This window comes from Neophocaena asiaeorientalis, unplaced genomic scaffold (assembly GCF_003031525.2).
Source record: "Neophocaena asiaeorientalis asiaeorientalis breed wild unplaced genomic scaffold, Neophocaena_asiaeorientalis_V1.1 scaffold134, whole genome shotgun sequence".
Lineage (NCBI taxonomy): Eukaryota > Metazoa > Chordata > Mammalia > Artiodactyla > Phocoenidae > Neophocaena > Neophocaena asiaeorientalis.
The window spans coordinates 6,396,121-6,423,409 of record NW_020185339.1 but is presented as its reverse complement, the minus strand read 5'-3'; the positions used below and the strand labels follow the sequence as shown (position 1 = coordinate 6,423,409).

General features: G+C 35.8%; 1 protein-coding gene across 3 annotated transcripts in view; it reads left to right on the top strand.

Moving 5' to 3' along the window:
* NAV3 (neuron navigator 3) overlaps positions 1–27,289 on the top strand; it is a 356,590-nt gene that overhangs the window by 133,284 nt on the left and 196,017 nt on the right. For all 3 annotated transcript variants that reach the window (XM_024736709.1, XM_024736708.1, XM_024736707.1), the window contains exons 4-5: positions 4,067–4,139; positions 7,973–8,156. In XM_024736709.1, coding sequence (XP_024592477.1) covers positions 4,067–4,139; positions 7,973–8,156 — 257 coding nt within the window. The remainder of the gene's footprint in view (positions 1–4,066; positions 4,140–7,972; positions 8,157–27,289) is intronic.

The following is a 27,289-nucleotide window of genomic DNA, read 5'->3' as shown; positions in this document are numbered from 1 at the left end:
GAGCACAGGCTCCGGACGCGCAGGCTCAGCGGCCATGGCTCACGGGCCCAGCCGCTCCGCGGCATGTGGGATCTTCCCGGACCGGGGCACGAACCCGTGTCCCCTGCATCGGCAGGCGGACTCTCAACCACTGCGCCACCAGGGAAGCCCTGCTCATCTTTATGTGAGACTTTCTCTGGAGGTCAGTTGCTTAATCTGTAAAGATGAGGGTAGACTAAAGATGAGATTAGGAGCTAAAATTTGAAAACAAACTGACGTCCAATCCCAACTCACAGAATTTCTGATTCTTATTGTCTGGCGTCAGACACAGGGAAGTAGTATATTTTAAAAGATCCCAAAGAGAGTGTAACATGTAGCCTCTGGATCAAATGACTCTCTGTCTTCCTCTGTCTCTATCTCTGTCTCTCTTTTTTTTTCTTGGATTCATTTCTTCCAAAAATACAAGGACCAATTGGCCAACACTCCTTTCCTCCCTTCTTCCTCAAGTATGTACTGTGCATCTATCAGACACCAAACACCATGCTAGGCTGCCGAAGGCGCACAAGTCAACAAAATTCAGTTCTTGTCTCTCAGAGGCTTAGAGCTTCGCTAAACCCATGTCTTCATTAAAAAAAAAAAAAGAAAGAAACCTGAATGAACAAATAAATAAATAAATAAAACTGAAAACTCAAGAAACATCTCTATTTACCCGCAAACCAAATAGAGGGAGTGAGGAGAGAGAGATCAAGAAATGATTGACTGTTAAATAACCTAGTAGTTTTGAAATAGTTGTTTAAATTTGGTCAAATAACTGATTGCTTATGAAAGATTGACTCAAATTTCAACTCAGTTGCTTTCCTTTTCAAAATGATTTGGTATCTAGACAAATTAAAGGGGATTGAAAAGAGTTAAAATTCTTTTTCAGATCTTGAACAGAAGGACGCCATTTGTAAACTTATCCTAAAAATTAACTATGTGATTATATAACCAGTATTTTGAATATTTTGTTTTTGTTTTGCGCCAGTTAACTGATGTAATTAAATCCATGCAGAGACTTCGCTTGTGAGGATAATTTTCCACTTTCTGAGTAGTCATTGAATATAACGCCCACCTCCACCCCCCAAAAGAAAAGGTACGGTAGATGTGTCAATGCTCTGGTCTTCTTCAGGGCAGTGTTTTTCAAATTGTGGATTACTGTCCATCAATGGATCCTGAAATTCATCTAGTGGATTTTAACCAATATTTAAATACTGATTAAAAAGCATTAATTAATTAATGAAAAGAGAAGACAATGTTATTAGTAGAAAACATCACAAGCGATTTCATGTAGCAAGTGTAAGTACTGACCTATGAAACTTTTGTTTCCATTATATTTAGGTAGCTGTGCATTGGGTTGTTTATTAGTTTATTAAGTACATGAAATTATTCTAATTAAAAATTGACCCAAATTATTAGCTGTTAAAATTACAGTTTGAATTTTGATAGCTTATTTGGTATATGATTCAAATAATGCTGAGAAAAAATAAAACTCACTTCAGTTAATTGGATAAATTTGATGGCAAAATCACTTTTATCTGTTTAGGATTTCAAAAATGTTTGGAGGTTTTTAGTTCAAAGAACAATTGAGGTTTGACATGACAAAAAAATTAGGAACTAAAGCAGTATTTATAGATATTTAACTGGGAAACGTGAGGGGACAATCTTATTTTAAAGCAGGAATTATGAGAAACTAATGTCTCAAATTTATTAAAATAAAAATAATCATTAACCAAAATATATTATTATATAGGTAGAAAGTATTCTCAAATTATTTTAGAGTATGCCTCTGACAAGGAAACTAAACATATAAATGACATTTAACAACATTTCTCATAGCCATTTTCTTTTATTATAACATCACTGGGTAAAAAATGTTAGTACCAACAAGCATGATTGAATTTATAGATGACTTTGGAGTTAGGTAGGGAGAGGATATTATTTTCTTAAGTTTTGTTTGTTATGTTGTTACATTGTTGGAAAATTAATTATGACCAAAAACAAAAATTGGTGAATAAATAAAGTGTAATGAACTATCCTTTAATAGTCATACTGGAGATTTTGTATTCAAGTACTTACCTGTTGCTGTTACTTACCTGCTATAGTAAGATGGGAAACGGAATTAACTACCTCAAATTGTTGGTGCTCATAGTGAATGACTGTAAAGGACTATGACAAAAGGTTGAATGCTTCTGATAAATAGATATGAAAGGAATGTAAGGTATATTTTGAGTATTTTTTTCTTTTCTCTACTAGGACCCTTTTAATTTCCCTTTCTAATTTATGGTGCATATTGAGAGAGAGTTGTTTGTCTCTAATACCCAATCTAGACCGCAGTTTTATTTTTTATTCTGTTTGAACAGCCAAAAAAGCCATTTTACACTTAATTACAGACACTGTTCATGAATATTTTCTTGGTCTTCCAATGAACTAATCTGTTTATGTATAATAAAAATACATTTTGCAGTAAATTATATATATTTGGGCCAGAAATCTTCTTACTTTCTATAAAATTCATATAATTGGTATAAAATTAATAATACCAATAATAATTGTTGCAGCAAACATTCAAAAATACTCAGCTTGATTCTCTGTCTTAATATTAGGCCACAATAATTATTTGGCATCTTTTACTTTTAATCAACCTGAAAAAAATTTTTTTAAAGAACACACTGGGTAGACACAGTAGTATATTCTGTTTGTTACACTTTTCTTTCCTTTATGTTATCTTATTTTCTAATAGCAAAGTGAAATGTGAAGGAAAGAATTTGAAGTGGATTCCAGAACCATAGGTTTTTTGGGTATTTAGACGTTGACAAGTAGAACGAGAAGGTCCACTTGGTCATGTAACATTCAGCGTCTTCAACTCTATCATTCTTTCAGTAAAACTTATTTTGAAACGAATCAAGAAGTTATTTTTTTCTCAAAGCAAATGTGTATACCTTGGCTGCAATCATTTTGAAGTAAAGAACCTCTCATTGGATATTATTACTTTAATTTTGCACAAAATTACATTTAAAAAGGAACGTAAACAGTTGTCCATTTTATAAAGACAGATTCTGGAATATATTTTTTTTCTTTTTATTTTCTTTAACAGACATTTTGACCTTCCTATGAAGCTCAGCTAAAGAGGACATTGGCAAAACTTTGTATGTCCTCCTGCATAGCTTTTGATGAGAATTTAATAAGACAGAAAACAGTACCTTGCCAAGTATTAACTTTAAATCTCTTATTTACTTTAGAATTTCAAGATTTATGGAATACCACAAAACCCAGGGAGATGACTCACAAAGAACTGGAACTTTCTAGTTTCCTACATTCTTTTAAAAATTCTTAGCTCTTTAACTTTGCTACATAATGCCATAACTAATACTGAAATCAGCCCATGAATTAACATAAATTAGTCTTTTTTTTTTTTTTTTGCTTCTCACCCTAAATGGTTAATCACTGGCTATCATGTTGCAATGAACTGTTCAAAAGCAGTGGCATCACTCTTTTAAATTACAAAGGCAATGCCTATATTTAAGCAGAGAATTAACAACTGTAGAAGTACAAATACAGTTTTTAAAATAAAGAATTTCTATGATTTAGGATGAAAATATGCTTCATATCTTTCATGTATATCAACCCTTATCTTTTGGCATACTTACCAAATATTACTGTTTGAATCTCAGTTACCCACATCCTAGTATTCTAACTCACAGAAACAGGAGTCTCCTCCTATTTGGGTACTTTAGTTGAGACTTGTTTGTGAAGCACAAAATCAGTCTGGTTTTATGTTAAGTAGGTGGGTTGCTAATCTGTAAGAATGCCATTCTTGGTCAGGCCTTTATGAATTGTTTGTAAGTACTAAATCGGACAATGCAATCTTTATATTCATTCTGCAATTAGCCAAAATAATTCTAGTTAAACTCTGGTTAAAGATCTCTAGTATGAAATGAATGTAAAGTATTCATTCTTTCTTTATCTTTCTCTCTGGCTTCATTCTAGCTCATTTATTTATTTAAAAATAACCTTCTAAGTTACTTTTTCACTGTTTTTCATGTTGCAGATTGAAAATGTTGATGTCTGCCTTAGTTTTCTAGCAGCCAGAGGAGTAAATGTTCAAGGTCTATCCGCTGAAGGTAAGAAAAAGCACAGTTGTCACAAATGGCATCCATGTTTGTAAAAGACTTTTTATAATGCTAGAAATGTAAAGTGGGAGTACATAGCCCCTAATACAAGACAGGAAATCAGTAAAGTTTCCAAAATAATAGAAACATAAATTCAATGGTTATTAATGTACGCCTTATGTAGGTATGTTCCAGATTTTGCCAAAATTGTTCTTTACATTATGGGAGGGGGACATATTAACAAAATATCTTTATGTTATTACCAGTTGGTAGTGTTTGTAGAGTCTTAAGTAGATGGATGGATAGATAGATAATGCTGGATAATAAATACAGTAGATGGACATAAATACAGTTAAAGTAGTATAATTAATGCTCAAATATTTTATCAATAACAATTCTATAATTTGATCAAGTTGGTAGTCCAAGTCTAAATATTTGTTAATTTTAAATAAGTCATCAGGAGTTCTTACTTAATTAGCACTAACAGTATTAATAACTGTTCTTTGTAAAGGCCTTAAAATTTTTAAATGTTTAAAAGATCATCACTGACATTGAAATATAGAAAAGTGGAAAAAGAAAACTAGATCTGTTATTGTTTTTTCTGCATTTGTTTTTCTTCCACATATATTTTTAGGAAGCCTTTGCAAAATTTTCAATTTAGTACTATTAACAAAAACCAATTGCTAAAAAAAAAAAAAAAAAACCAATTGCTAAAGTTTTGAAATACCAAGTCCTTTGAGATCTGTATCAGCAACAACCATTTTTAATTAGAATTTTATGATGAAACACTTTTGACAATTTATGTTGCTTCTTGTTTCTACTACAGTCAGCTTACTCTGAAAAGCCTTTTTCCCCCACAGATAGTAGAAATATTAGACAATTCTCAGCTGCTCAAAGTTTGCTGCCATTGGAAAAAGAGGAATTGTGTGACTTCTGAAATATTATGGACATGTACTAGAAATATTTACGTTTGTCAATTTTTCTTCACTGTTTAAATTTTAAATTTCTTTAATCCTTTATCTGTATATGTCATCATGATGTTTAATATTAAATTACATATTTAATGGCAAAAAACTTATGTTCAAACCTAACTCATGGTTCTGTTACTTAGAAGAAAATTTGGTAAAATCCTCCAGGATAATACTTTACTTTCTAAGTGGTTAAAGTTGGTGAGAAATGTTACCATTTATTCGTTTTATGTCTCTTCCGTATAACATGACATCTTTTTGTTTTGCTTTGTTTTGTTTTTTCATACTTTTTTTTTAAACATCTTTATTGGAATATAGCTGCTTTACAGTGTTGTGTTACTTTCTACTGTATAACAAAGTGAATCAGCTATACGTATACATATATCCCCATATCCCCTTCCTCTTGCCTCTCCCTCCCACCCTCCCTATCCCGCCACTCTAGATAGTCACAAAGCACCAAGCTGATCTCCCTGTGCTATGCAGCTGCTTCCCACTAGCTATTTTACATTTAGTAGTGTATATATGCCAGTGCCACTCTCTCACTTCATCCCAGCTTACCTTTCTCCCCCAAACCTGTGTCCTCAAGTCCATTTTCTACATCTGCGTCTTTATCCCTGTCCTGCCCCTGAGTTCTTCAGAACCCTTGTTTTTTTTTTTAGATTACATATATATGTGTTAGCACATGGTATTTGTTTTTATCTTTCTGACTTACTTCACTCTGTATGACAGACTCTAGGTCCATTCTTAATATTCCATTGTATATATGTGCCACATCTTCTTTATCCATTCATCTGTTGATGGACACTTAGGTTGCTTCCATGTCCTGGCTATTGTAAATAGGGCTTCAATGAACATCGTGGTACATGACACTTTTTGAATTATGGTTTTCTCAGGGTATATGCCCAGTAGTAGGATTGCTAGGTCATATGGTAGTTCTGTTTTTAGTTTTTTAAGGAACCTCCATACTGTTCTCCATAGTGGCTGTATCAATTTACATTCCCACCAACAGTGCAAGAGGGTTCCCTTTTCTCCACACCCTCTCCAGCATTTATCGTTTGTAGATTTTTTGATGATGGCCATTCTGACTGGTGTGAGGTGATAACCTCGTTGTAGTTTGGATTTGCATTTCTCTAATGATTAGTGATGTTGAGCATCCTTTCATGTGTTTGTTGGCAATCTGTACATCTTCTTTGGAGAAATGTCTATTTAGATCTTCTGCCCATTTTTGGATTGGGTTGTTTGTTTTTTTGATATTGAGCTGCGTGAGCTGCTTGTATATTTTGGAGATTAATCCTTTGTCCGTTGATTCGTTTGCAAATATTTTCTCCCATTCTGAGGGTTGTCTTTTCGTCTTGTTTATGGTTTCCTTGGCTGTGCAAAAGCTTTCAAGTTTCATTAGGTCCCACTTGTTTATTTTTGTTTTTATTTCCATTTATCTAGGAGGTGGGTCCAAAAGGATCTTGCTGTGATTTATGTCATAGAGTGTTCTGCCTGTGTTTTCCTCTAAGAGTTTTATAGTGTTCAGTCTTACATTTAGGTCTTTAATCCATTTTGAGTTTATTTTTGTGTATGGTGTTAGGGAGTGTAACATGATATCTTTTATTAACATAAACCTCTTGCTTTTTATTTATCTCCTAAAAATATATGGATGCCCAAAATGATTCTCTAAATTGATTAAACATGCATAGTAATAAAATAAGAAGTTAAAAAAACCTCTTTCAATAAGATCAGTCAGGTTTACAGGAGAAAATTAATACTTTCTCACTGTAGCTTTATATTGAACAAGCCAACACTTATATGTTATGACCCCTGTGAGGAAGATTGGGGGCTTATAACAATTCAGCCTCATTTTATATGAATGATTCCACAGCATAGTGTGTGTGGCATTATAAACCATCAGAGAGCAAGAAATCTAAGTAGTTTATTAATGTTTCTAAATTCCAAAAAGGAGACATAAAACCTTGACCTCAAAGGAGGATATATTTTATTGCCAATAGCAAGTTTCATTTAAATTATGATTATAGGTTGTGTAGCATTATATCAAGCTTTACTTGCATCTCATTTTCTAATTTTAAAATTATAGCTGCAGGAGGAAAATGTAGGCTCATGTTGTAGCCTACTTCGTGCATTTAATTTTTTATTCAGTATTAGAAAAACTTACACAGGAGCTCCATGTGTTAGGACTAGGAACTCCACTTACATTTATTCAATTATGTTATCTAGAGTCATGAGTAAGGTGATCTTTAATATTTATTACTATGTAACATAAATTAAAAATAAAAGAATCGGAGCATTAAAAATGGATACCTATGATGTAGTCTGCTTTTTGGAGGACATATACATATATTTTTGAAAATGAATTGGTTGGTGGGTGATTTAGAATTGTGCTAACAGTTATAAATCTAGTTGCTATTATGAGGTGCACCCGTAGCATCAGTATTTATAATGTAGGACAACCAGCATTTCAGTGGCTTTCTTTCTCTAGCTCGTAGCCACCACTGTGTTGGTAACAGCTGTGTGTGTTTGTGAGGGAAGCAGAGTGCTAAACCAAATGATTAGCGCAAGACTGAGAGCCCATCCATTTCCATGAAGAAACTAACTCTAGAAAAACTGCCGTTCAGGGTCAGCAAAGAACATCACTTGAGTAAGCTCTGTTCTCTCTATGCTTCATCCCTTCCCTCTCTCCCTGAAATTTCCAAGCTACTTGGAAATGCTAGCATGTTTCAGAAAATCAGATTTGCTTAAATCTGTGACTGAGAAAATCAAGTTGTATTTCTGTCTCCGTAGATTTAGCCTAAGAGGCTTGCTTCTAGAATTTCATTTGTAAAAAATAATCATTTTCTGTGATACTGTTTTTATATTTTCCACTTGATACAGAAATAAGAAATGGAAACTTAAAAGCCATTCTAGGGCTGTTTTTCAGTTTGTCTCGCTACAAGCAGCAGCAGCATCACCAGCAGCAGTATTACCAGTCCTTGGTGGAGCTTCAGCAGCGGGTCACCCACGCCTCCCCTCAGGCAGAAGCCAGTCAGGCCAAAACCCAGCAAGATATGCAGTCCAGGTAAGGAAGGGAAGCGGGGAATGTGTTTAGAATGAATTTATCTTGCTACAGCTTGTTTTTAATAAGTTTTTGTTTGCGAGTTTGGAAAACATATTTATATAGTTGTATCAAAGTGTTGGGATTCTTTGATTAACATTATAGAATTTAAAACCACTTTTCTGTTGGTTGGATGACCAACACTTATCACTTTTTAGGTGAAATATTTGTGTTTGTTTTCTGAAGGTGATTGTGTTTTGTATCAAAATGTGTGAAATGTCTTTCTTGTAAGTAGTATATCAGAGTTCCTTCCTTCTACAAGTTATTGTTTAGAATGTGCTTTCTGAATCCTAGTCTCCAGTTGTGTAGTTTTCTTTGGTTGATGCTTTTGATCGATTAAATCGTTACATCTGTCAAAAATTTCAGGTCTGTTAAACATAGGAGTTTGAGTGTTTGGGAACATACCATTTTGATGTGAGATTGTGCATGCATGTGCCTGTATACGTGTGTGTGAGTTTCTATACACACATTGTTTGTCTGACTTGAGTCTGTGGGTGCATGTAGACACAGCTGGTGTGGGGTGCTGACAAACCACTGCAGCTTCCTTTACTCTTTTGTTCCTGCCTTTTTTCCAGTTTGGAACTATATCAGTCATGATTCAGCTAGAGAAGCAGAATCAGTAAGAAAGAGTGCAAACAGATTTATTTTAAAGAATTGATTCACATGATAATGGGGGCTGGCTAGGCAAGTCTGAAATCCTGAGGGCAGCCCAGCAGGAAGACAGGCTGACACTCTTAGCACGAGCTGAAACCGCTATAAACTGGTGGAATTTCGTCTCTCAAGGAGGCCACACTCCCACTTTTAAGACCTTTCAAGGAGTGAGTCAGGCCTGCTATCCTAGTGATAATCTAGGATTATCTCCCTTACTTAAAGTCAACTGCTATGGACTTTAACCACATCCACAAAGTGCTTTCACAGCGACACCCAGATTGGTGTTGAGTGGAACTAAATAAACCTAGCTAAGTTGACACATCAAAAAATGATCACAGAACGTAATTAAGTTAACAGGTTTCATGCAAATTACTCATATGTTTCTGATCAATTTTCGGGTTATCAGATCATTAGCTCTATGGCATACATAGCTATGATCATTTTTCTTAAGGAGGGAGAATGTCCAATATGAAAATACTCTTTTATCGTCTACTAAAATATACACACTGTATCACACATATGTAAATATTTAACTTTTTCCATCTTAGAAGCCAAGCCTAAAACCTAATAATACAGTTTGCCTTGAGTTTGTTTTTGGCAATTAGTATTGACTCAGAAAGCTAACATAAAATTCCAAGATACATTCACAAACCACTTCCCACTTATTGTCAATATTCAGCAGCTCAGAAATCCCCTTCTCTTTCATCTGTCAACCATCCCTCACTTCATATTAAGCATTATTTCTGTCTCTGTACAGCCATGTAAACTCATTTCCTTTGGCAAATTTTACTCATTAGTGAATTATTAATAAAGAAAAATCACAGTTTCACCAAAAAATATGGAATATACTACAAAGGCCATGGAATGATAAGGGATATTTGTTTTTACTAAGTAATGCAGATGTGCTTCTGTTCTTTAAGCTTGTCTTGGTATTTTGTGATGTCATGTGAAATTGTGCAGGAATCAAAGTGAAAAAAACATTCTCTACAGTATAAGTTCTTTAGATTTCCTTAAGAATAGAGAAGGAGAAAAAATAAAATATATTTTTTATTATTAATTTTTTGGGGGAAGTGGTGGTTGGTAGAAAGAGATCTAGATTTTGAAAACTGCCAGAAATAATATTTCCTAGAGTTTGGTTTAAGCCATTTGAACGGACAAGAAGCAAGAATGGTAGCTGGAAAAATATAGGAAGTAAAGTGGTATTGTGCAAAGGATGTTGACTCTGGAAGTGAGATGAGATATCATTTGTCATTGCTTTCCCTCACTTTATTTCTGTATCTGCCATGTGGAGTTTCTTGCCCCACATTTCTCAGTGGTTATGACCCGTTGGGGGAAATTTTTTTCTCTTCTTGCTGGATATGCATGGATATTATGAAACTGTATTATATTTTAAAATATAGACCTATGTATAATAGGCATGGTCATTTTATACCATCTTGGGGAGAGCTATCTTATTTTTTTTTTAGTGAAAGCTTATGAAAAGCATTCTTTTCACCAGCATCCTTTAATTCTGAGATAGACTGTTAAATAATTTTTTCTTTTGAAAAATTGGATTTGGTTACTTTTTGGATTGTTGATTTAATAAATGCAGAGTAGTTACTGTACTAAAGGTAGCATAGTACTTAGTTAGCACCGTGATAAAGAGGAGCTCCAAGTCTTCATTTTAACAGAATTTATTCTATGTTTTGGAGAATGTTATATTTCAGATATTAATGCTTATTTCCATTTGTATAGATTTGACATAGTGAAATAGTGTATGAATTATAATCTCTGTGAACTTAAATATAACAATGTACCTAAGCATTTTTCAAAGCCTGTATTGATAGTATACATAGGAAAGGAGTAAGTGTCTATACAATAGAACCAAAATAATTAACATGGAAAAGAATCTCAGTGACACATTATCTTCATTTACATGAGATGAGAGTCATAGATCATGATTTATGAAGCCTTTCTGTTGATTCCAAAGCTCTTCCCAAGTGAATAGCTTGAATGACTGGTGGCTATATTATTCTGGATATTTAGCCAGAAAAATGTTCTTGTATTTTTCTCTGTAGACCTAAAATAATTTTAGTGCACATTGTTTCATGAGAGTATTTTTGTTTTGTTCTCTTTGTTTATTTAAAGTAAATTGACATAACTCCACAATAATTTCCACAATATTTATTTTATACATTAAGAATTGCTCATTTGTTTTACTCTTTTGAGAATAACCCCAAATGTTTTCAGTCAGTTTGAACATCTTTCATTTAAACAGACATTTTGATCTAAAGGTTAACAAGTAAAATATACAAGAGAGAAAATAAAATGTGGACCAAGAGACATAGAATGTGGATAACAAACTCTCCTCTTCTGGCTTCTCAGCTTCCTCTCCACTCTTGAGTGTGTGGGGGGCGGGGGTTGTGCGCATGTGAGCGAGCATGCGTGCCTGTGTGTGTCCTGTTCAAGGACTGAATATCTCCTTGTTAAGAGCTCACCTCTAGGGCTTCCCTGGTGGCTCAGTGGTTGAGAGCCCGCCTGCCAATTAAGGGGACACGGGTTCGTGCCCCGGTCTGGGAAGATCCCAGGTGCCGCGGAGCAGCTGGGCCCGTGGGCCATGGCCGCTGAGCCTGCGCGTCCGGAGCCTGTGCTCCGCAACGGGAGAGGCCACGGCAGTGAGAGGCCTGCGTACCGCAAAAAAAAAAAAAAAGAGCTCACCTCTAGAATCAGACTGCCTGCACTTGGATCCCAGTTCCACCACTTCCTAATTGTGTGACCTTGGGCAACTTACCTAACTTCTCTATGCTTCAGGTTCTCATCTGCTAAAAGGGTATAAAAAATGGCATTGATTTCATGAAATCGTTCTGGGGGTTCAGTGGGTCAGTATCTACAAAACTCTTTGAACATACCTGTCAGATGTCACTCTTTTGCTCAAAGCCCTGCCATGGTGTCAAATAGACTAGGCTTGCTCCCCGCTTAGGAAATACGTTGTAGCTGATTCCTTTGCCTGGAATGCTTTTCCTCTGATAGCCACTTGGCTGAATCTCTCACCTCCTGCAAGTCAACTGCTCTAGTGTTGCCTTCTCACTGATGCTGACCTTAACTTCTCTTTTACCACTGCAGTGTGCCCATCTGCACTCCACATCATGGTTGCTGTAGTTTTCCTTCTTTTCTGTAGCTCTAACCCCTCTCTAACCTACAACTTATTTATTATATTCATTGTTTATTATTGCCACTTCCTCCCCTCTGGAATGTCAGCACTGTGAGGACAGCAGTATTTTTACATTTTAACCACTTCTGTATTTCAAGGGATTAGCCCAGAACCTTACACACAGTACGTCCTTAGTAATGATTTCTGAAATGAGTTAAGAATGAATGAAACTTTATTATAGCTGCTTCTAATTTTAGGTAGGAAAACTTTCTAACATTCACAATTGCAATGGTACGTCATTTAAAACGAGAATTGTGTGTATTACAAAACTGCTATAATAAAGATAAAATGTTCTTGATTCTTGGGTGGTCATGATATTGAACTACAGTTAGTTTCAGAATGATATATAGTGGAACCATCAGACCTTATCCAAGTGTGATGGAACTATTTGCTTCCATCCTCGTTGATGCCTGACTATATACCTCTTTGGTCTTTTACCTATTTATTATAAATATTTTGTTCCCTTTGTTTTCTGGCTGTCATTCATTAATTCACTGCTATCAGTGTTGCTGCCTCTGTGGAGTACCATTCCTTTACCAATATGTGGTTTCTGTTTTGCGGGATAAGAAAGCAGATTACCAAGATCATTAGCATTTTGGTACCACAAAAAGTAATAGGTAACATGAGTGAAGTGTTTAGGCTATGAAATATCATTGATAGCTTAAAGACTTGCATGTTTATAACTCCTGTCTTCTCTGTCATGTTTGGTTTAGACAACGAAAGAAGATATCTGATCTAGTATTAAGAAATGATGCCTCTAATTTACAGCTAGTGCAGAGTTTAAAATTTTTAATTAAAGGCTGGTTAAAAAAATGAATGCCACAACTAATCCGACACAAACGTATTATCTTTAAAATGTCCAAATTACTAATTTGTTTTGTTAGTAAATTATATTAATACAGAAGTTCTTACCTCGTCAACATAAACTAATATTACAAAGGGAAAAATACTGTTGAAAGACCTATGTTCTGAATTAACCCTAAAATGACATATGGTTGGTGTAAGTTTAGTGATGACATGTGAGGGCAGTCTTGTTCCTTGATCACTGATCTGTTTATCATTTGACTTGAATTATCTACTTGTAGTATGTGTATTAAAGTAAAGCTGCGACTCATTCTAAATTTCCTCAGTCCTTCAGCAATCTCAAAAATTTGAACATATTTCATATAAAAATTAATTTTTCTCTATTTCAGTGATCTTTGGAAGGACTTAACATAGGTAAAGCTGAAATATTTCGCTATATTAAAGAATGTTAAGTATCCTGTTTGCATTTATTTAATATAAAATATAAAATCAATTTCTTTTATTTTTCTGGCGCTTCATTTTATTTTGAAGAGTATATTAAAGGCCCTTTGTCTAACCAACTGGAAAAAGTATGAGAACTGTTTTAATATAAAGTACTAAAAATCTTATGTAAGAGTTGTGATCATAGTTATCTTCTATAGGCATTAACCAGGAGATGGGGAAAATAGTACTTCTTATTCAAAAAACAAGGTAGACATGAATCCTATAATTTTCAAACTCAGAAAATTCATTTCCATCAGCAAATATGTCATAGACATTCAGGATATTTCTGCTAATCATATTTTTACATATGTGTATTTTGGCAGAATTCTAGTTGACATGAAAAGTAACAGAAAGTTCAATTTCACCAAAACCGTACACAGTGCCTGGCACGTGAGACCAGCCAGCACTGAGCAGAAATCATGTCATGAATGTCTAATTTTCCTGAGAATATCTAGTAAAACATTATAGTGAAGGAAAATTATAAAATGAAAATTCATTTTTCTTATGTACTGGTCTGGTTATACATGAGATGTTAGGGTAATAGTATACATAAAAAATGTTTTCTATTTGCCAGAAGTTTAAAAAAGGGAGGTGATTTTCCTTAGAATACAGGCCTTTTAGCTTAATTTTTGTCTACATTATTAAATGATTTCTCATCCCGTTATTAAATAGTTGGTGAATTGTGCCAATCCCAAAACAGTGATTTTTGAATCACATGAACACGTATTTTTATATTATAGAGAATTAAAACATGTAAAAAAGAAACAAAATGCATGTGAAAGCGTAGGTAAGGAGTTACATAGATAGGTGATAGAGTGTTAAAGGCAGTGATAATAAGTCTTTCTCAACTAAAATAAGAGCTGTTTTGGGATTTTGGGAGGTTATGGTCTCCACAGAAAATCATTTGCCCTTCTGCTTTTCATTTTGTAGGAGAAAGTCAAGAATGTGTCCACTTGCTGTTTAGATAAATTTGCTCCTTCCTATAGGACTCACAAGTCAAATTGCAAAATCTCTGGGCACATGCTATTTGAGTGACTTGTCTGTTCCCTTTGCAGCCCCTTCTCGAGGCTCCCATGACCCCTGCCACACACATTGCTTTTGGAGCCTTCTTCCATGGAGGACATTTGCCTTCCTCTTTTCCAGGAAACATCATTTCCTTCTGGGAGATTCACTCTGAAACTGGGATGGTTTACAGCTTTTCAGCCTGGGGTTATAAATCTTGAGAAGTATATAAGGAAGTTTAATTTAAGATGACAGGAAGGCTCTGGTAATTTAAGCCCTCATGAACCTGGCTTCAATTAGTTGCTTAATTGAGCTCTGTGTTGTGGCCTATAGTGTGCTCTTCATAAAAGACAGTGAATCAATTAAACTTTAAAGAAAATGAAACAAACAAAAACGACATTTATGAATCTCCTTTTAAATAACAGAATTTTTTATTCCTAGAGAGAAATAATTGAAGGGAAAGAAATTATTCTTTAATTGACTGATGGAGGAAACCAAGAAAGGGTGTAATACTAAGAGTATGTACACACACACATACACACACTGCTTATGTTCTGTGCTTCTAGTCCATTATTTTCAAAGCTTGACAACCACTCATGGTTCTGTTGTTATGATGAAGCAGCGTCTGTATAGTGTTGGTTATTTTAGAGTCAGGCAAACATGGTTTTCAATTCTGCCAACCAATTCCCAGTGATGTGGCATGAGGCAAGTAATTTTAACCTGCTCAAATACGAGGTTTCTTACCTCATATTAGAATAGTGGTAACCTTCTCAAAAGGGTATTGAGAAGACCACCTGACATAATTTGTGTTTAAAGTTCCTCCTTAGCACAGCCCTTAGCATGTAACAGGCACTCAAACCAGCCACCTTCATCTTTCCTCCTCCCACTTCTAGTTCATATCACATATATAATGAAATATATTGACCCACATTAAAAACCTCAAGTCAACCTCATCACTGTTCCTTCCTCTCTCACTTTCTTTGATCAATTCTGTCCATTACACTTCTGACTTCTACTAAATACATAAATGTAATTCAAAGTAATAATATCCTTATGATTTAAAAATGACGGCCCAATGCTCAGACCTTCCCAAGCCTGGTCTAGCTACAGAGAGGTAACCCCATTAATTATTTTAGATATTTCCTTTAGTAATTATTCCCTTATAGCTAAATAAAATACTACTACCACTAATTTTTATTCATTAATTTGATCATTATCTTTTGATGTACACACTCTCCCATCTCTCCCATCCCCCATTAATATATTCAACAAATGTTTATGAAGCACTTAGTGTGTTCCAGGCACTCTTCTAAGCGTTGGAGATACAACAGAGGACAAAAGAAATCGAAGAATCCTTGCTCTTTTGAAGCTTACATTTAGTGATAGACAAACAATTAAAAATTTAAATATGTACTAGTAATTGGACAGCTGATGGTAGAGAGGCATAAATCAGAAAAGGAGAAATAAGATGTGTAGGAGCCATATTTCTGCACATTTCAACAGGCTTCTGGGAAAGTCCTCACTCAGATGATACTGAGCAAAAAGGGTCATAGAACCAGCAATTCCATTCCTGGGTATCTATCCAAAAAAACCCCAAAACACTTATTCGAAAAGATACATGCACCCTAGTGTTCATAGCAGCATTGTTTATAATTGCCAAGATATGGAGGTAACCTAAGTGTCCATCAACAGATGAAAGGGTAAAGAAGATATTGTGTGTGTATATATGTGTATACACACACACACACACACACACACACACACACACACACACACACACACACATTGGAATATTATTCAGCCATAAAAAAGAATGAAATAATGCCATTTCCAACAACATGCATGGACTTGGAGGGTATTATGCTAAGTGAAGTAAGTAAGGCAGAGAAACACAAATACTGCATAATATCACTTACATGTGGAATCTAAAAAAACAAAACAAACTAGTGAATATAAAGAAAAAGAAACAGATCCACAAATGCAGAGAACAAACTAGTGGCTACCAGTGGGCAGAGTGAAGGGGGAAGGGGCAAGATAAGGGTAGGGGATTAAGAGGTACAAGCTACCATGTATAAAATAAATAAGCTACAAGGATATATTGTACAACACAGGGACTATAGCCAGTATTTTATAATAACTATAATTGGAATATAACCTTTAAAAATTATGAATCACTGTGTTGTACACTTGAAACTTATTGTGTATCAACTACACACTTCAATTTATTTATTTGTTTTAGAAAGTAATTCTAATTTATTGGTTATCTGTTTAAAATAAATATAGCAGTATGTACATATCAATCCCAAACTCCCAATCAATCCTCCCCCTTCCACCCTTACCCCCTGGGGGAAGTTTGTTCTCCAAGTCTGTGAGTCTGTTTCTATTTTGTAAATAAGTTCATTTGTATCAATTTTTTTAGATTCTACATATAAGTGATATCATATGACATTTGTCTTTCCCTGTGTGATTTACTTCACTTAGTATGATAATCTCCAGGTCCATCCGTGTTGCTGCACATGGCACTATTTTATTCTTTTCAATGGCTGAGCAATACACTTTGGTTTGAAAAAAAAGAATAGGCCATAGCTCCTTTAATGATGCTCTAGAGGGATGTCAGTCCAGGTATATTGAGAGACCCCTTTTTGCTGGCATTTGTTTTCTTTGATTATTCAGTTATTATAGTTAAAATCACTTCTTGTTTGTTTGGATGGTTAATTGATTTGTTTGTGTCTGGCCATGGAGTGGTCATCAATAGTAATTGACATGGATGTTCGATTAATCTCCCTCTTTTTATATCCCCTTCGTCTTATCTGAAATTTCCTAGTCCAGCCTCCCTCGTTCTTACAGACTGAATCCTCCCTCCATGCGCATAGTAGGATGAGGCTTCTGTGTTCATTTTGATGGAGAACACATGGAGGCTATGTGTTCCACATCAAAAATACTTCATTTATTTTCAGTTCTCCAAAAGCTGCTGAAGTCTCTTGGTCATTGATGGCCCCTTTTATCTATCATGTTATCCTTTGATGTTGTGAACTTAAACCTTAATATTGTTTATCAACATGTTAATGGCATCACATTCATTGACAGAACCATTCTTCATTCTGATAACTTTTTTTTTCTTTAACTAAGTAATTGATTTCTCCAGGCAGAAAATGCAAACATCACAGTTATACTCCATCTTTCCAAGGGAATGGTGAGAATATAATATATATTATAAAGTATTAGACTCACTCCTAATTTAGAGAATTTGACTTGTGCTCTCTGACATAAATGTCTCGATAAAAACAATGGTAAGCCAATGTTTCATAATTTTCTCTTGTAATTACCAAATATATGATTCATGTATCATCACAGAGCCGTTACTCAGAATAGCTAATTTGTGATTTATTTCTTTAACATTTTACTCCAGGACATTTTGATATCCTGTTTATATATTGCATGAACATTGTCTCCCAAACACTAGACATTGTTTGGTTCTATTTGATCTTTACTATTTCTGGGGCACTCTTCTCAAATAGAGCACTGATAATGTAGAGTTGATTATTATATCTGCAATTTTATACCATATGAAATTATTATGTATTAATCTGTTTTCCACTAAAATCTGTCTCAAAGGTTCAACTTATTGTCTTACAATGGAGAAATGCATCTGTCACAAAAACTATAATAATTGTGTCAGTATGACCATTAAATGTTTTCCTGTCACCAGGTCTACAGAGAAAGACAAATTGTAATCAGGGGATGACTGGGTGAGCATAGAATTGAATTTGGGGGACTTGCATGTTTCTGCAGCTGAGATAGTCTTGCCATTGGTTAAAAGTCCTTCTTCATTACAAAGCGCACTGTCAACATTGCCTCTTCACACTCCCATTTCCTGTGCTTCTGCTGCTGACCACTCATAGCACCCACCCCTTTCTAATTGACTTCTCAGTCTCAAAAGATGTGTAAATAAAACCAGCTTTCTCTCCTTACAAGTGGGGGCAGACTCTAGACCAGATTCCACCATCAGAGATGTTTTGAGACCCCAGTTATCCCTAAATGATATGAAACTGACTGTATTAATGATTACATTTGCTTTGCAGTAAATTGAGAGGAGCCCAATTATAGGGACTCTCTGAAATAGACTTTCTTCTAGATCTTCAAACATTTATATAATTATTTTATAAGCATAATAATTAAGTTCATTTTCATGAACATGGGTACTGGGAAATAGTTTAACATAGTCTGTGCTTCCTACAATACTTTTATTTATTTATTTTATTTTTGGCCGCATTGGGTCTTCAGTGCTGCTGCACACGGGCTTTCTCTAGTTGCGGCGAGCGGGAGCTACTCTTCGTTGTGGTGCGCGGGCTTCTCGACGCGGTGGCCTCTCTTGTTGCGGAGCACGGGCTCTAGGTGCCCAGGCTTCAGTAGTTGGGGCACACGGGCTCAGTGGTTGTAGCTCGTGGGCTCTAGAGCGCAGGCTCAGTAGTTGTGGTGCACGCGCTTAGTTGCTCACGGCATGTGGGATCTTCCCGGACTGGGGCTTGAACCCGTGTCCCCTTACTTTTTAAATCTTCAGAAGTATTAAATAATCCAGATTTTTTCACTCATCAGGGTAGTCTTTGCCAAAGTTTGTTTATATTTTTAGCTTAAAAAATAGTAATAACCTATATGGGAAAATAATCTGAGAGAGAATGGATATATATATATGTATATCTAAATCACCTCGCTGTACACCTGAAACTAACACAATATTGAAGTCAACTATATCCCAATATAAAATAAAAGTTAAATTAAAAAAATAGTTTTGTCTAGCGGTATTCAGGGTCCAGTTTTTTTTAAGGCGGTTGCATTAAATTGAGCTTTTAGATATAATTTTACTAAAATTACTAAAATTTACTAAAATGAGATATAATTTTACTCCACATTGAAAGTTGTAAATGGAAAAGATCCATGCAGGAGCATAGTGTTTTGAGCTACATGTAAGTAAAAGCAGTGTGAAAATCTAATTTATGGTATCAGTGTGAGAGAAATGTGAGCCTGTTTTCCTGAGTTCTTTATCTTGAAGTTCTCCATTCCTAAAAGAGCATGAGACTTTGATGCAGTAATATCCTAGCCAGGCATCTCCCTCTTTAGTTACTGTTTTGAGATCCCTCAAAAGCAGACCATGCAGGTGGCCTTATTAACTGTCAGTTGAAATTTAAGATAAGACAGAGGTTATAATAGATTTACATGCCATCTTTCGCTAATGGGATAAGTTATCACAGTAACCTGTCTCACATGTAATCAGGATGATATTTCAGCCACCCAGCTGCTAAAAAGAAACACATGTGGATGAAGGCTAAGCTTCTGACTCATTTATGGATTAGGCAATAACTGTTTTTAGTGAAGTCTCAGCAAAATTTATGTATAGGGACAACATATTTTTATCACATACTATGATGTGAGTATAGTTGTTACAAAATGTCTTAAATATTTTTAAAGGAGCGTATATGGTTTTAAGGTACAAAAGATATTTTGCAGAAGTGGCCACTTTCCTCTTTTTTAGAGCTATTAGCTTGTCAGTTATCATTTTATAACATTGCACAAGGACCCTACAGAAGGGAAACCGTATATACTAAAGGAAGAATTTGGTTTAAATAATTCTTTAAATATTAATTCTGAAGATACGGTTTCATTTCTAGCAATCATAGGATATATAAGGAAATGTATTTCAATCTATCTCAGCCTTAAAAATTTTAGTGAGTGTGTTCTACTATCTTCAATGTTTGTTATTTTATATAAACTCCTTAGTTTAAGACTTTCTTCCGAGGTACTTAATTATAATACACCTTGGGTATTTTATCCCTAATTTTCTCTCAAGCCTTTTTTAGTAAATTTGAAAGGAAATAATTCCTGTCTTCTTCACATGATACCATCTTACAAAAGAAAAGTAAAATTGGGAGGTTAAAAAACTTCCACCAAAATTTATGCCCAAGAAATTTCTTACCTCATATTGTGTAATTTGCTTCTTTGTATTCCTCCTTGGTTCCTTGGGAATAGTGTTGTTAGTAGAACAAATGTGATTTTGTGATTAAGCATTTTTTCTCTTTCTTTGGGAATCAAGAGTACTAAAGGTGTGACTGTAGAGGGATTCTGTATAGGGATTTCCACTCCTGTTTGTGTGACTCCAAGGCTGAAGTTAAGTAGACTGAAGGGAGGAAAGATGGTTGATTCTAAAACAATTTTCTGTAAAATCTCTTAATATAGATGAGGAGTTATAAAAACCTACATAATATGAAAGATTGCTGTGATAAACATAGTGTATTATCATATTTATATTAAATACATCCATTTTAAAAATTACTGTTTTGTGCTTATTTTTATGTTTTGATGAACCAGTCACTGTGTGTAGTCCATGAATACCACATGGCTTAATGAAAAACAATATTGTTCTAGTGATCTTTCATATATTACCTTAGAGCACAGGGTTCTTTCTTACTGGTGGTTTGAAAGTTCAGATGTGACCTTTCAACAAATAAAGATCCAGCCCCCACTATGTGCCAGGAATTATGCTAGATGTGCAGCTGAGATCTGGTGATGCTTTAACCTTTTATTTCACCCATCATCTAACAGAGGACCTAGATGTTTAAACAGGTGGTTCAGTGAGGTGTGCTAACTACTCCAACAGAGTACAAAAGCCCATACAAAGGCACTGATGAGGAAAATGCCATTTCACTTTCAGGAAACTACCACTTTTTGGCTGAGCAGAAAGTGGAAGTGGAAATGTGTTCTGGGTATCTCTTGCTGTTTAAAATATATTGGCACAGAACAATACGATTTTATCATACTCATGGATTTTGTGAGCTTAGGAGTCAGACAGGGCACATCAGGAATGGCTTGTCTCTACTCCACTATTTCTGGAACCTTCACAGGGAAGGGTGGAATGGCTGGAGTGTCACAGGCTGCCCCGAAGCAAAACACCTGTGGTTGGAGAATCCACTTTTGAGGTGACTTCTTCACTCACGTGTCTGGAACAGTGACTACATATGGCCTCACCAGCATGGCTGTCTCAGGGACATTGTACTGTGACCCAACTGTATTGTGACCCAAGAGATGAAGGACTGACAATTCCACCCGGCTTCAAAGGGAGGGTGGGTGGGATAGAGAGCTCACCTTTTAATGACAGGAGCATCTAATAATTGATTGTAGCTCTGGGTTTAAATTGCCACAGGGCGTGATGAGAGGGAGGCTAGAAAAGTAGGCAGAGGCCAATTCATGGGGGTTCTGGATGCTCCTTCTAGGAGCTGGGAGTTCTTTCTTGAAGGTAAAGGAAGTTGCTTCAGGAATTTTCTTAGCAGAAGGAAAATGAGGCTGCTTATAACTTAGGAACATGACCTTGGTGACAGGGTGGAGAAAAACGTGCTTTGGGGAGAAATGTGAGAGGGTCCAGGTTTGTCATACATTGTAGCTATAGAGACAAGAGTTTGAACAATTTAATGTTAATAGGCATGAGGGTGGGACTGAGGAAGATGGATTTGAGGACTGTTTGGAGGTAAGGGCCAAAGAAATCATCACATTGCTAGTTTTGTTGACTCACTGGTGGTGATGTATTTCAACAAGGGAAAAAATAGTAATGCTGTGGTGGAAACAGATGAGAAGGAGATGAAGAGAGGAAGTTCAGCTTTGGCCTTCATGGATTTGACATTTCAGTGGGACTTCTAGATGGTGATATCTAATATGAGGCTCTGGAGCCCAGAAGAGTGGTCAGGGCCAGATATATGGACCTGGGAACATCGGCTTAGCAATGTTTTGTTGATTGAAACTATAGAAATGGAAGAGATTACTCAGGAAGAGAGTATAAAGCTAGGGAAGAAAAGGAGGGCTCAGAACAAAACTCTGGAGACTACAAACATTTATGGGTCAAGTGAGCAAACAAGAGAATTCCTTTTGTTGTTTTGCAATATATTCAGAATTATGGAGGCCTGTTTGCTACCTTCTTAAGGGCAAATTATTTTTGTTGTTGTTATCGAGGACTGCCTCAATTTCTGACACATTTTACCGCTGTCTTTCAAATTAGTTATGACATTTAGAGTGAAAATCTAACACAAAACTGTGGTTGAAATATTAAAGCAAATATACTATAACATTAAGCATATCAAAACTATATTTTCATCTAATGACTGTATCACAAAACAGAACATTTATGAAATTCTGTATTTGAGGTACTTGGGGGATTATGTACAGTTTTGAGAATTGTAGGTTCTGGAAGGCTCATCCTGTGCGTGTTGTTTTGGGAATGGTGGTCCTTGGATGTCCTATTGGGGCAATTTTCTGATGATTCTTTATAAGATTAGGACCTATAGGGCTTGATATTGTTGAGTTTAGAAAACAAGAAGAGTGAGTAGTATTCAGAGAGTTTTGAGGGAGAATAAGACAATTGTATTTGCTTGCACGAAATCGGGTCTCAAAGTAATTATAAACCAGGAGATTGAGAGCCAGAGTCAAAAGCTCAGGCACTGTCCTGAGATGTCCGTGCTTGTGGGTCTTAGAGTAAGAATGTAGTAGCATCAAAAGTGATAGGTGGGGGCTTCCCTGGTGGCACAGTGGTTGAGATCTCGTCCGCCTGCCGATGCAGGGGACACGGGTTCATGCCCCGGTCCGGGAAGATCCCACATGCCGCGGAGCGGCTGGGCCCGTGAGCCATGGCCGCTGAGCCTGCGCGTCCAGAGCCTGTGCTCCGCAACGGGAGAGGCCACAACAGTGAGAGGCCCGCGTACCACAATCAATCAATCAATCAATAAACCAACCAACCAACCAACCAACCAACCAACCAAGCACAGGAGGGCAGGGTAGTTGTAGGAACATAGGAAGTTAGGTTTTAATGAATTCACCAGACTATTTATAGAGCCTCACATGGGGGCTTAGTGAACCCAGGGACTCCCAAACGCACATCTGAATCCCACTGAATTTTCTTTTTAACTGTTCCAGCACTTATTTCTACCAGACACCCTTCTAAGTGATCTACAGTTTAATCCTTATAAGAACCTTGAGATAGATAATATTGTCATCCTTATTTAACCCCTGAGGACACAGGCACAGAGAACAGCTGAGCTGGGATTCAGGTAGAGTATTCAGGCTTTAGAGTCTGTGCTACTAACCAATATATTAGATCTTTACGACTGGCATTTCAATTTAATAATTCACAGAAGGTAGATATTTGAATGTACCACTTTTTGCACACTTGCCTAATATTGTTTTGTTTCTTCTTCCAAGGTTGAAGTCAGTTCAGTTTCCATTAAATATCAAATTGTATTTTTTAGGAAGGGTTTTGAGTTGGAATACATGGTCTGAAGGGTTATACTTCTCAGAGTGAAACAGTCATCCCTGCATTCTTAAACCTAATTTTCCCGAATTAAATCGTTCTAGCACATTGCTGATACATGCCGGCGGTCAATAAAATCTTTTTTTAATGGTTTATTAATTGGTGGATAACGTCAATCAATACATGCTTATTAGAATAAGTGGAACACAAAACTCAATCAAATTTCTCAATGTCTGTGTCTGTCTGCCACTTTAAATACCTTAGGGGTGTGAAGTCAATTTCTTATTTATTAATTTATTCAATATCCAAAACTATTATGTGCTTTAAAAAAGAGCTATTATAATATGACCATAAAGTGATCTTTACTTTATCTCTGCTGTGAAAATGGATTTATTCATCTGTGAATATCCATCTTCCTAGTATTTCCTGTTACTTTATTCACCCTTTGACTAATGATATAAACTTAAAAGTGGAGTCTTGATTTTTTTTCCTCATTTTACACTCTATCAGGGACGTTATATCTCTTTTTCCTGCCCTCTGTTCCCATGTAACTATACTGCGCAACCCAAGCCAGAGGCCCCAGAGCCATCTTAGATTTTTCCCTTCAAGTCCTGTGTCCATGATTATAACTTCTCTCATTAATCATTTACTCTTATTTCCTGTGCCTCTGCCTCCATTCAGGCCCTCATCAAATCTTTCCTGAATTGTAGCAGTGATTTCCTATGTGGTCTCCTGGTTCCAGGCTTGCTAAGTATCCCAACCTCTTTCATCCCCCCAATTTCTTCTTTACATATCAAAGAAAATGATCTCATTAATCTGGGAATTTATTATTTATTCTGCAATTTAAACCTTTTGGTATTCTCTGCTGGGGTCATGACAAAGGCTCAATTTCTTAGGAAGTTACTGTGGCTCTCCAACTTTTTACTTGGGCAATTAGTAATTGTTAAAAGAATATTTTAACTATCATGGGAATTAACTAGCAATTAAAGCAATTCAAATATTAACTGTCTCAACTGAGATTTTTTTTTTTTGAAAGAACCTTGATAGTAGCCAATGGAGGTAAAGAATGATAGACGTGTGAGGCTCAGATATTATGTTTTGGTGACTTTTAATGACGCACATGTCTTTGTATCTGGGTCCAATTTGATTTTTGAAAATGAAAGCTAAGGAATAAGATTACATAATTTTTACTTCTGCATGGAAGTCCACTGGTGGAATAACTACAACAGAAATAGAACCTTCCACAAAAATCTTGCACTGAGCCACTCAAAATCTTCTTAACAATATTTGAGGAAAGCATAAGGAAGAGATCGAGTAAGTTTTTACCCTCATTCTAAGTGTTCTGATTAATAAGGGTTGCTGGAATCCTAGCCAAGGATTTTGAGGCTACCACAGGACTCAGCAGAAAAAAGTTCTGTGATTGATTAATTAGTCATGTGTGCAATGAACATGGGAGTGGCAAGTTATAAATAGTGTGCCATAATTTTCTAGCTCTTACTAAAATGTGGCTTAAACGTTTAAAAAATAGTGTTTACTTGGAAGATTTTTGAGAATTGCTTGGACACGAAAAGCATCAGACCATTTAAAATTTGTTTTACTGTTTATTTCCTATTTCTACATAAAGTCATCTGTTGAATGAAATTATTTAAAATTCCCTATCTAAATGCTGAAGAGTATCTATTGAAAGTAGATTTATTTGACACTGGAAGAGATGATACTCTGAAAGCAATATAAAGTTATTATCACAATGTCTTGGAGATACAAATCCAAAAGGCAATGAATTAATAGCAAAAGAAGCATTAAAGTATCACAAGTTGTACTTTGCAAGAAAATGATATGGTATAGTAGAACATAGCACAGCTTATAGAATCCAACAGAAGAAAGTTTAAATTTCAGTACTATTATTTATAAGATGTATAACTTGTACAAGTTACCTAATGTTTAAAGGCAGTTTCATATTTTTCAGTCAGGAATGGAGTATCACCTTTGCAGGACTATTGTGAAGAATAAATGAGAAAATAAATGTAAACTGTCACTTAATAAGGACACAATGAAGACAAGTGTCTTCCTTTAATATACTTCTGATAATTCCATTTTTAAAACAATTTCCCTTGGTTAAAAGATGGTGATATAACATACCATTTTTTGATAATACTACCCAGTAAATAGCAATCAATAGTTAATTACTGAACACATACCAACCCATGATAGGAACTGAGAATGAAGAAATGAACATACCGTAATTCCTGTCCTGGTGAACAATGCAATCCGTTCAGGAGATAAGCATTTACCCTGATAAATTTCCATGTTAACCTAATTCTTAGAGATGAATAAAGACCTGGGGACTAATGGAGGACAAAACTAACTCTACAAGACTTTAGAAATGCCTCAAGAAGGAGGTGACACTTGAGCAGGATCTTAAAGCAGAAGTAAGATTTCATAATGTGGGGAAGAGAAGCCATGGTGTTGCAGATGAAGGAAACCTCATGAGAAAAGCCATGGAGCCGGGGGAGAAGAGGCCTCAGGCCAGAAGCAGAGGTGTGATGACAGTGGAGAACATGGGATGCAGGATGTGCAGAGGAGATGAAGCTGTAAGAGAGTCTGAGGAGACACACGGAAACACTCAGTAAACCAGATCGCAGAGCTTGGACTGTATCCTACAGACAATGGGGAGTCAACAGCAATTTCAAAGAAAGAGATTGACATCTATTCTTTCTTGGGAAAGTTAGTTCTGTTGACTGTGAAAAGAATGATTGGATTTGGTTGGCAATAAAAAAGGGATGATAACAAAGAGACTAGTGGAGGGGCATTATCAGAGTCCATGAGAGAAATGACACAGAGGTAGAAATGGAGTGGGTCATGTCAAAGAAGACAACTCTTCTTTGTTCAATGGAAAAAAAAAAAAGTTGGTGACACTAAATTTAAATAACAAAGTCAAAGAGAGAGAGATGATTTGAAAGAATAATGAGTTAAGGTTTGAACATTTGGGGGATATCTGGGAGAAATACAGCTGATAGATCCAGGTAGAATATGTAGGAGATAGTGAGATACTTAGAAAAGAGGCTCTGAGTTTAGAATTGAGATTGGAGTATAAAATACAGATTTGATATAAAAAGAACGGAGGGATATACCAGCTGATACCTAGGATTATGGTTTTGAAAATATTCATGGGCATAGTACAAAATTTAGAAGGGGTGATGGTGAGTGGACCTGTGTCTTGGAAGGAGGAGGAGTAGCTCAAGAGACAGCTGTCGTGTTAAGAAAGCTAAGTGAGTTGAGGATTTCTAGAGGAAGGAGGGTGTCAGCGCTATCTAAAGCAGCAGCAGCAGAATAGAAAATGAGGCATGGCTTGAGATATTTAGATTATGCTCTTTGACTTTGGAAACAGGTGTTTTTCTTCCAAGCTTGGACATCTGTGGATGTTCTGTAGAGCACAGCTTTTATTATGCATAGGAATCCTGTTAAAATGCACATTCTGATTCAGTAGATTTGGGATGAGACCTAATATTCCGTATTTCTAACAAGGCCCAGGTGATGCCATTTTGTTCGTCTGTGGACAACACCTTGAGTAGTGAGGCTCTGGTGGTTAATGAAAATAGGTGATTGCAATTCAGGATCGGTTTACTTTGAGAAGCTTTCTTTCCTTATAATAAATGGATATTGCAGTTCTACATGGGGATT